Source organism: Rhincodon typus, chromosome 14 (assembly GCF_021869965.1).
Source record: "Rhincodon typus isolate 14 chromosome 14, sRhiTyp1.1, whole genome shotgun sequence".
Lineage (NCBI taxonomy): Eukaryota > Metazoa > Chordata > Chondrichthyes > Orectolobiformes > Rhincodontidae > Rhincodon > Rhincodon typus.
The window spans coordinates 11310155-11322058 of NC_063345.1; the positions used below are offsets into that span (position 1 = coordinate 11310155).

The following is an 11904-nucleotide window of genomic DNA, read 5'->3' on the forward strand; positions in this document are numbered from 1 at the left end:
GTCTGACACACCCAACAGAAACTTTTGGTCTTTACTGCTGATGAACAGGTTCAGGGCCATTTTATAGAAAGAAATTCATTTTTTGGATTCCCATCTTTTGGATAAGATGCTAAATGGAGATATCCTCTTCCTCTCAGATTGGTGTGGAAAATCGCGTTATTTCAGAGGAATGGGAAGGATTCCACCAATGAACTGCATGCATTTTGTCCCTCAACTTACATTACCAGAACCAATTGTCCATTTGTTACCATATTCCTGTGTGTGGGAGCTTGCTGTGTTTGAATTGAGCGCTACATCTTTCATCATCTTCCTTTCATCAGTCATGGCATAGAATATGAGAACAAGGAGGTAATGTTGGAGTTGTACAGAGCGTTGGTCAGGCCACAGCTGGAGGACTGTATGCAGTTCTGGTTACCTCACTACAGGAAGGATATGATAGCACAAGAGGGAGTACAGAGGAGGTTCACCAGGATGTTGCCTGGGATGGAGAGATTGAGCTATTAGGAGAAACGAGATAGGCTTGGATTGTTTTCTTTAGAGCAGAGAAGACTGAGAGGGGACATGACTGAGGTGTATCGAATTATGAAGGGTATTACAGCATGAATAGAGAGCAGCTGTTCTCCTTGGTTGGGGGGGCAATCACGAGGAGGCATAGTTTTAGGGTAAAGAGCTGGAGATTCAGAGGTGATTTGGGAACAAAATTTTTCAACCAGCGGCTGGAAGGAATCTGGAAAGCACCACCTGGGAAGGTTGTGGAGGATGGAAACCTTACAAACTTTAAAAAATATTTGGATGAGTACTTCAAATATCACAACATTCAAAGATATGGGACAAGTGCAGGAAATTGAGATTTGTGCACTTTTGATGGTAGTCATGACAGTGCAGACTTGAGGGGCAGAAGGGACTTTTCTGGCATATCAATCTATGAATCTATGACTGTCTATGATTTTTTTTATTCTTTGTTGGGATGTAGGCACCACTGAGAGCTGCTCATCTTTATTGACCTTGAACTGAGTGGCTGACTAGTGCCATATCAGAGGGCAGTTAAGAATCAACCATATCAATCTGGGTCTGGAGTCACATGTAGATCAAACTCAGATGAAGATGGCAGATTTATCTCCCAAAGGGCATTCATGAACCAGATGTTTTTTTCACAACGGTCATCATTACTAAGGCTTATTTCAGATTTAATTGAATTTAAATTCAACCGCCAGGCGCAGTAGGGTTTGAATCCCTTAGGGTTTCCCCATAACCACTGGATGATTGGTCCTGTAACATCACCCACTACACTAATGCATCATAATAGGATTAGAATAGCGGCCACCTCCAAAATGTATTTTGTTGGATAAAAAGAATCCTGCAGTCATGGTAGGTGCTATATAAATGGAAATCTTTCTTTATTTCTTTCCCTCTTCCACTCTGGACCATGGTGGGGTTTGCAGAAGAACATGATAATGCAAGATGCTGTCTCGCTGCCTTCTGCAAGGTTGTGTTTAAATAGGATTAGGGTTATTAGAGGCAGGAATGTTATTGCGTTTATGCACAGGTAAATCTGGCAAAAATATCATGAGTGAGTGATGCTTTTAGCCACTTTTATGATGGCTGTCAAAGACTCATTCTATTTTCAACACTCGCGTGTCAAGACATAACGCACGTTTCCGCGGTTGTAACACTTTGAAACGTGTTTCATATCCTTTACGATACATTTTTACTCTATTTATCGTATGACTCGAGTTTGTTTTGGTCATGTGATGCAGCAATTGTCTCCGACTCGTGAAGCTGTTTTATGATACTCGTGATGAAGTCATTCCTAAACTGTCCACGTGTGAGAATAGTTTGTCGCTTTGCCCAGATGTTGCAGATAGTCTGGTTTTAAGACAAAGTTGCAAAGAGCAGGAAGTTAGAGCAAAACAGCCACACTTAACACTCTACCTCCCATTGTTTTACATCAGAGAAGGAAAGTGCCCACATTGTTTTCTGATGTTGCTCTTTGCAGATAAAATCGCCGTTGATTTTGTTTTGGATGTTGACTTTGCATCAAATTTGGAGTCAGACAGCATGGAAATGGATCATTCAGTCCAACTAGTACACACCGATCATGTTCCCAAACTAAACTAGTCCCACTTGCTTGCATTTGGCCCATATCCCGCCAAACCTTTCCTATTCATGAATTTATCTTTTAAGTGTTGTAACTGTACCTTCATCCACCACTTTCTGTGGCAGTTCATTCCACACACGAACTAATCTCTGTGTAAAAAAAGTTGCCCCTTCTGTCCTTTCTAAAACTTTCTCCTCTCACCTTAAAAAACTTGCCCCCTAGTTTTGAACTCCTCCACCTTGGGAAAAAATATCCCTTGTCATTCACCTTATCTATGTCCCTCATGATTTTATGAATCTCTACAAGGTTATCCCTTAACCTCCTATGCTGCAGTGAAAAAAGTTCCAGCCTATCCAGCCTATTTTTATAACTCAAACCCTCCATTCCTGGGAACATCCTGGTAAATCTTTTCTGAGCCAAGATTTCTCCTGAAAACTCTGTAAGATTGGGCAGACAGCTTCCCAACTCAAGAGCTGTGTTTTGCAAGTGGATCCATATCAGTGTGCAGCAATCTTTAGTAAGAGTAGGAGAGACTAGGACCCAACAGCACAGCCCCAGAGTGAAGGGCCAACCCTTTAGAACTGACATGAGGAGACATTTCTTCAGGCAGTGAGTGGCTTCCCCATGGAACTCATTGTTACAGAATGCTGTGGAGGCCAACTCATTGAGTCTATTTAAGACATAGATAGGTTTTTGATTAGTAAGAGGGTCAAAGGTTACAGGGAGAAAGCAGGAAAAGGGGATGAGAAACGTATCAGCCATCTTCAAAGTAGTGGGGCACACCAGATGGACTAGATGGTCTAATTCTGCTTTCTGGCTTATGGTCTTTAGTGTAGCACTCTTCAAAACTTTTCCTGTGAACTGCTAAAGATGGAACTTAAACGGAACTGCACTCTCCGATCACAATTAATGTAACGTCATAAATGTCTGTGTAAGGTGGAATAAAAGGAAGTGAGCAGCTCAGTTTCATTGCTGGATATTAACTATTAAATGACCAAGTACTAATTCAGTGATTTATTTTTGCCTGTGACATATAACCAAAACCAAATTTTTGAACATCAAAATGCACTAACCTCCAGGGATGGACAGGTCAAAGAAGCTTTGATCCCTGTTCAGGAACATATCAACGATTAAGCTGAGTTAAAAGTTCAATGGGAAATGGCAGATGAATTTATCCAAATTTTCCAAAATATTCTCTTTGTGCTGTTTGATTTGGATAATTGCAAATGTCATTCCATTATTCAAGAAGGGAGTGCAAGTGAAATCAGGTAACTTTAAACCCGTCAGTTTGTAATTGAGCCTTGGGAATCTGTCAGTAGAGGTCGTGATCGTAAACTTGGTCATATACAAGAAGATCAAGGAGCATCAACATGGGTTTGTGAAAAACGGTAATGTCTGAATACTCTTTGGCATTTTTATAGGGTGTCAGGCATGGTTCAAAAACCTCAGTTTTTCATCATAAGTGTTGACAAAGGAATTAGGAGTTAGCGCCCAAGTTTGCAGATGACATGACGTTAGGAGGGTCAGTAAGTCGTGTGCATGGGAAATCACCAAGGGACCTAAGACACACTGAGTGGTTGGGAATTTGGAGTTCAGTTTAGGGAACCTTTCTTATAGATTGAGAAATTAGGGGCTGTGGAGGAACAAAGAAATTTTGGTATCATGTCTGAAGCATTAAAAGCTGGGAACAGGTACAAAAACATAATTAAATAGCCGATTGAATGTTTACCTACATCTAAAAAGAGGTTGAATTCAGTAGGAGAAAAGTTGCTTCAGTTGTATATGTCATATAAGACAGTTTGTACCTGAATGTGTTCATTGACAACATGACGTAACCTCTAACTATCAGGATATAAAGTATTGATTCAGAAAGGAGTCTAACCAGTTTGTGTACCAGTAACTAATAGTAATATTTACTTATACTATCATACTAACCATTGCACTACATGATCATCATCAATATACTGGACTCTGACTTCAAGCTACATTGGGTAATGACTGATATGTCTAACGTTTCACAAGAAACTATCATGTATTTCAGCTGTAATGTCAATAGCTATGAAATACTATGTGGTAAACCTTTACTGTTTATCTTTGTGATGATCTCAGGAAGCTGTATATCACAGAGTATAACTATCACAGTAAGGGTGGAGATGTAAAGGATCACTCTGGAAGACACACTGGAGTGAAACTCCCTGGACTGAACACATGAAGAAGACAGATTAGTCAGGTTCATACTTCTAAAATATTTGTATGCAATGAGTACTCATTAGTAAAAAAAAGTCTTTTTAAAAGTGTGGCCTTCAGCAAAGTGGCTGTTGTAATTTAGGGAAGAAAACTGCCATCCTTGTCCTGTCTAGTCTACATGTGACTCCAGGCTCTTAATGCCCTTTCTGAAATGATAATGGCAGAAACCAATCTGAACATCAGTGAGCTCATTATTGTTGAGCAAGTGCTGCTTGATAGTACTATTGGTGATTACTTTGCATCACTTTCCTGTTGTTTGAGAGTAGATGGATAGATAGGGTGGTAATTGACCAGGTTTGATTTGTCCTTTTCTTTGTAGACAGGACACAATTGGACAGTTTCCCACCTTGCTGGTGAAAGATCCATGTTGTATCTGTACTGGAACAGTTTGGATAGTGGTGCAGCTAATTCTGGAGCACAGGTCTTCAGCACTAGTGTGTGAATGTTGTCAGGGTCAATACCCTTTTCAGTATCCTGTGCCTTCAGTTGTTTCTTGATATCAGGTGAAGTGAATCGAATTGACTAAAGACTGGCAGTTGTGAGATTGAGGACCTCTAGAGGAGGCTGAGATGAATCATCCACTTGACACTTCTGGCTGAAGATAGTTGCAAATGCTTCAGCCTTATCTTTTACATTGATTTGTTGATTCATGCCTATCTTTGAGACTGGAGATGTATGCAGTCCCTTCCTGTAGCTAATTGTTTCATTGTCCACCACCAATCATGACTGGATGTGGCAGGACTGCAGAGTTTAGATTTAATCTGATGGTTGTGGAATCACTTAGCTCTGTCTATCACTTGCTGCTCCCTTGCTTTGTCACATAAGTAGTCCTGTTTGTAGCTTCACTAAGTCGATGCCTCAGTGCTTTAGTGCTGCTCCTGGTTTATCTACTGCCTCCTACATTGAACTAGGATTGATCACTTGGCACTATGGTAATAGTACAGTGGGGCAATGTCGGGCAGTGCTTAACTAAGTTCTGCAGCTGATGGCTCAGCCTCTTGGATGCTGAAATTTGCTTTGCCAGTTCTGTCCAATCTCACTCAGCTCAGTGGTAGTGCAGCATAACCTGAAGGAAGCATCTTTACAATGTGAAGATGAGACTTTATCATCACAAGGACTGTACAGTGATCGTTTCTCCTAACCCTGTAATGGTCAGATACATCTGCAATGGGTAAATATTCCTTATTTTCCCCTTTTGTTGGTTCTCTCAGTAATTGTTGCAGATTCAGTCCGACCACAGGGCTTGGTTAGAAGTGGCAGTTGCCACTCTTGGTGATGGTATGGTGCACTAGTTATTCTACAAATGCCATTCTTCCTTCAATGTAAAACAAGAGCCTAGCTGACCTTCACAGTTCACCTCCTTTCTTCCAAAATTTGAGCATGGCTAATCATCAACCACAATTTTCCCCATAATCCCTGGATATCATTAGTCTCCAGAAATCTAAGGATTGTTGGCATGAACCTGTTCAGTGATTGAGCATCCAAAATCCTCGAGGGTAGACAATTCCAATGATTCACCACCCTCTGAGTAAAGAAATTCCTCCTCATCTCACACTTAAATGATTTACTCCTTATCCTGAGATTATGCCCCCTGGTTTAAGGTAGAATATATCCTACCTACCTACATGTTATCGCACCTTGTCATAAGAATTTTGTAACTATAAATAAGGTTATCTCTCAGCTTTTGGAAATCCAGAGAACAGACAACCTCTCCTCATATGACAATCTTGCCATTTGGCTTGGTGAACCTTCATTGCAATGTCTCTATGGTAATTATATCCTTCCTTAGATCAGAAGACCAAAACTGTGCAAGGTTCTGCAGTGGAGGTCATAGAGAGACCTTATAAATCAAATATAGGGGAGGCAATGGGCTTGTGGTCTTATTGCTGCACTGATAATCCAGAGACCCAGGTAGTGTTCTGGGGATCCAGGTTAGAATCCTGTCATGGTAGATTGGTAGAATTTGAATTCAAAAAGATCTGGAATTAAGAGTCTAATGATAACCATGAATCCATTGTTGATTGTTGGGAAAATAAAAATCTACTTGACTAATGGCCTTTTGGGAAGGAAACTGCCATCCTTACCTTGTGTGGCCTACATGTGACTCCAGACCCACAGCAATGTGGTTGACTCTTAACTGTCCTCTGGGCAATTGGGGATGGGCAATAAATGCTGCCTAGCCAGCGACATCTTCAACCCCAAATGACATTTTTTTTAAAAAATCACTGCAAGACATCGTCACGGCTGTTTTTAAATCCTCTTATGGTGAAAAACATATCGTTTGTCTCCCTAAATGCCAGCTGCAGCTGCATCCTGAAAGGGCTCATAATTTGGGGTTCAGAAAGTCTTGTGAGGAATTAAAACTGTTTTATGGTCTTAAACTTGCTGCAGAGTGCTGCAACTGTGCTATATTTTGCCAGTTCATTTCCTTCATTGATGTCAAAATGAATAATCAGGGCAGCAATCTACCTCCGTGGTTTCTTTGTTTACATATTTTATGGTATACAGTTCAGTAAAAAATGATTAACCGGCAGGTTATCCTTTTCCATCCTCTCTGGGAGCATTTTTTTTACTGTTGCTTACCTTTCTTACATGTTGTATTGTGAATTAAGTTAATTCCCCATTTAGTGCCACTGGTACCTCACACCATTCTTTGACCACAAGGTCACCACAGACGGCATTCTTCAGCAAGTGCTGCAAATTCCATGAGAGGCATTGTTGAGAAAGTCTTTCTGCTGATGTTACAGTGTAAAAGGAGGCCAGGCAGCCCACCTTGTCTGTGCCTGCATTTTAAAGAGCTCTCCAATGAGTGTCACTCCTTCACCACAAGGTTCTGAAAAGATGCAACAGGGTAAACACAGAGAGGTTGTTCCCATGGCCGTTGAGAGCAGGGGCAACAGTCTCATTTGAAAGTCCATTCACTTAAGACTGAGATGAGGAGAGTTTCTGCGCTGAAAACACTTTAAATCACTGGAGCTACCTGTCCTTAGGGTGGAGGTAGCTATTACGAGGGGGCAGAGTTTTAAAGTGAGTGGAGGTAGATATAGGGGAGACGTCAGAGGTAGGTTCTTTACTCAGAGAGTGGTAGGGGCGTGGAATACATTGCCGGAGAGGGTAGTGGAGTCGGCCTCATTAGGGGCATTTAAGCAGCTATTAGATAGGCATATGGATGATAGTATAAAGTAGGGTGGAGGTTAGATAGACCTTAGGTTTAGGGTAAAAGTTCAGCACAACATCGTGGGCCGAAGGGCCTGTACTGTGCTGTACTAATCTATGTTCTATGTTCTATGTTCTATGTTCTATGTTCTATCCCAGATCGCGGATCCTGTATATTTTGCTGTATGTACTTAAGGCTAAGGTAGGCAGATATTTGGTCCCGTGGAGTACAAGGGGTATAAGGTGCAGAAGTGAAAATGGACTTGAAGGTACAAATGATAGGTCTGAAGGATGGAGTAAGCTCATCAGGCTCCTGCTCCTATTTCTTACATTTATACATTTGTAGTCCTGCAGATTTTCCTTGTTTTGTCTTTGATATCAGTGTCAAACACAGATCCTTGGCTCAGTCCTATCTCCCAATGAGATTACAAGATGGGACAGTTTATCTACTGTGGATTCACAAGTTTGTAGCTGTATCTCATCATCTCTTTGCAGCATCAACATATGGTTCCACCAAACTGCTGCTGCATAGCTGTACTGTCAGCTGATAAAGGATCAAATTTCCACCCTTTAAGAAGTCACAAGATATCAAGACAGCTGCCCCAGCTTCCCAGCAGCTGTGAGAGACATGATCGTTCATTTTGAGTTGTGGGAAGACTCTGCCCATCAGCTTCGATAAGAATCGCACATCCTCTCACAGTTTAACATTTGCAGCATTGAAGGTGTGGAGCCAACACCCAATCAGCTTTACCACAAGCTGCTTAACAACAAGCGTTTCATTGGTGTGGTAAAGTCATTTCTCACCTGCAAATATTTATCACTCACATTTTTGTTTTTGATCTTATCAAATCCCTTTGAATGACAGCTAGCTTGCAGATAAGTGCATATCTGGTACAGATGAGAACTGATCCCAAAACAAGCAGAATTAGCCATGTGTGTGTAAATGCATGAGACAGGGCAATGAGCCAACTTGTTTCAAAGATGCATTCAGTAAGTGCTGATATATAACAGTGCAGCACATATTGACTTATGTTTCAAGTCCTGTTAATGGAGTCAGCCACCTTCCACACTTCATTTTGATCTTCCACCTCTGACAGTCGACTCTGATAAGCTTTTCTGATGAAGGGTCTAGGCCCGAAACGTCAGCCTCTCTGCTCCTATGATGCTGCTTGGCCTGCTGTGTTCATCCAGCCCTGCACCTTGTTGTCTCTGATAAGGTGATGGTTCTGTTGTCCACGTGTTACATGTGGTGCTGCTAGGTTTTTGATGAAAACTAACATGTATGTTCTAGGTGGCAAGAACATTACATTCATACAATGTTCAGTTGGCTGGACAGCTGGTTTGGAACGTGGAGTCTCGCTAATGGTGTGGGTTGAATTCCCACATTGGCTGGTTGGCATGAAGCTCCCAACTTCTCAACCTCTCCCCTCACCTGCGGTGTGATGACCCTCAGATTAGACATTCACGAGTCATCTCGAATGAGAGAACAGCCCTATGGTCCTCTGGAACTAGGATGAATGTCTTCATCCTTTACTTAAATAGTTCAATCTTACCTGCAATCTCCAACTTGCGGGGAGATCAGCTTCCCCAGTACACATCCAAGCAGTTTTTTTTTAAAAATCACCAGATATAAAAACAGAACCCTGCAGCCCAATGGTATCAATGTGGATTTCACACCTTCAAAATCTCCCCTCCCCCTAACGCATCCCAAACCAGCCCAGCTCGTCCCCGCCTCCCTAACCTGTTCTTCCTCCCACCTATCCCCTCCTCCCACCTCAAGCCGCACCCCCATTTCCTACCTACTAACCTCATCCCACCCCCTTGACCTGTCCGTCCTCCCTGGACTGACCTATCTCCTCCATACCTCCCCACCTACACTTACCTTTACTGGCTCCATCCCCGCCTCTTTGACCTGTCTGTTTCCTCTCCGCCTATCTTCTCCTCTATCCATCTTCTATCCGCCTCCCCCTCTCTCCCTATTTATTTCAGAACCCCCTTCCCCTCCCCCATTTCTGATGAAGGATCTAGGCCCAAAACGTCAACCTTCCTGCTCCTATGATGCTGCTTGGCCTGCTGTGTTCATCCAGCTCTACACCTTGTTATCTCAGATTGGGTGGAATACCAGTTCTTATTTCATTTAAGAATACATTCGGGAGTAGTATATTGCATCCACGCATGATCATTTTTCAGTAAGTGCGTAATGTCAAAGCTAATTGAAACCTGAGAGAAAATTTTTAATTCTCAGTCTGAAACTGATGTGTTAGCATTTATCTGAAGTGAGAGTAACAGCTACAAATGTTTAATCTCAAAGTTAGACATCAGTACAGTGAATTCCTAGTCATTTCTAGTTGCAGGGAGGAGATGGTTGTATTATAGCTGGACTGTTAATCCAGAGACCCGGATAGCGTACTGGGACCCAGGTTCGAATCCTGCCATGGCAGACTGTGGAATTTTAATTCAATAAATGTCTGGAATTAGGAATCTAATGATGACTGTGAAGCCATTGTCGATTGTCGGGAAAAACCCAAATGATTCACTAATATCCTTTAGGGAAGGAAGCTGCCATCCTTACCTGATCTGGCCTACATGTGACTCCAGACCCACAGCAATGTGATTGACTCTTAACTACCCTCTGGGCAATTAGGGTTGGGCAATAAATGCTTCCTAGCAGCAATGCCCTCATCCCATGAATGAACAAAGAAAAATTCTAGAATAAAAGGAGGCCATTCAGCCCATAAGCTCAACACTTTACAATCTATTTAAGCTCATCTGCTTCTGAAACCCTCATCCATGCCTTGGTAAGTGCTAAACTCCATTATTCAGCACAGTCCCATGTTCTCCGCACTGTAACGTTGAGGTTGTCCACAGTTCTGCTCCTGAAGACTGGGTGGCAACCTCAGATCAGACTGGCATGGACCAGTGTCGAAGTCTCCACTTCTGGTCCAGGGATGTGGGGGGGAGAGGAATTCCTGCCTCTGCATCATCCCATCCAGCAGGACTTTCAAGTCCCTTCCAGCAAAAGCAAATTCCCCCTTGACTGCTACGCCTGGAGCAAATGTCAGGAACTGTGCAGGGCAGCTCCAAACTAACAGCACTGGTCCCAGTGCGCAACAGGCTGTTAGAGAGCATGTGGCTAAAAGGGATGTTAGTTCATTTCAGGATTTCCTGACAGTGGTAAACTGCCCAGGGAATGGCGCACGTTGTGATGGGGCAAGAAATGCCTTAGGGGAGGGGGAGGTGGCTAACATGACAGGTTTGGTGAGGTACAACAAGAAAACATGCTTAGGCCCCATCTTGAAAAACCCTCCGAAACACTCAATGCAACTCGCACCTAACCAAAAAAGCTGAAGATTCAGACCCACGAGTTATCTTTCTCGTTTGTAAAAGATACAAGTGGACATATTTTCTATTGATAACATTATCCCCTGTCCTCCTGCATTTCCCTACTCTTTAAGAAGACAATGTAGAACAAGATGCAACCTGTGACAGATCAGTAAATGACAGCACTTTGCTTCACAAACTCTGCTTCAATCTGCCTTTAATCTAAAGCATAAAGTTGCAATCAGTTTCAGACACTGACATTGAAACACTTTACCTCTAAAACAGGATGAAGAAGAAGAAATCAAACTGGAAATTAACATGCTGAAGAAGTATTCTCATCACAGGAATATTGCAACATATTATGGGGCTTTCATAAGAACGAACCCTTCAAGCCATGAAGACCAGCTCTGGGTAAGTGCTTTGGAATATATTATGTTATTTGACAGCACAAAGAATTGTGGGTAATATAGACCTGCAGGTATTAAACTTAGGAACGTAACATATAATTGAATCTGATCAGTTAAGTTTGATCAGGAGTTGAATATATTATTCATAGGTTAATCAGAACCAGACCATAAAACATAGGCTAGCGGAGTTGGCCCAGCAAAAACAGTGATTGCTGGGGACATTCAGTGGCCGTAACTGAGGAGAGAAAGCAGAGTGAACAGTTCGGATCCAGTGATCCTCCTTTGGGAATTCAATGGTCACTGGACTCAAATGTTAACTCTGTTCTTCCTCCACAGATACTACCAGACCTGCTGAGTTTCTCCAGCAATTTCTTTTTTTCAGATTTTAACCATTTTGCATAGATTTTGGTAGATTCTGATTTGTTAGAAGGACTAAATTCTGTTTTGTGATGGACAAAGTGTCCAATTTTTCACTCTGGCTGCTCAGCCTTATTGGAACAGATGATGGCATCACAGAATACAGGCCATTAAAAAAGAAGTAACCGAAAGAACTGCGGATGCTGTAAATCAGGAACAAAAACAGAAGTTGCTGGAAAAACTCAGCAGGTCTGGCAGCATCTGTGAAGAAAAAGTCAGTTCTGAGGAAGGGTCACCGGACCCGAAACGTTAACTCTG

At 42.2% G+C, this 11904-nt stretch overlaps 1 protein-coding gene across 2 annotated transcripts in view; it reads left to right on the forward strand.

Annotated features, from left to right (window-relative positions):
- si:zfos-2326c3.2 (mitogen-activated protein kinase kinase kinase kinase 4) overlaps positions 1 to 11904 on the forward strand; it is a 254941-nt gene that overhangs the window by 76798 nt on the left and 166239 nt on the right. For both annotated transcript variants that reach the window (XM_048605155.1, XM_048605156.1), the window contains exon 4: positions 11108 to 11233. In XM_048605155.1, coding sequence (XP_048461112.1) covers positions 11108 to 11233 — 126 coding nt within the window. The remainder of the gene's footprint in view (positions 1 to 11107; positions 11234 to 11904) is intronic.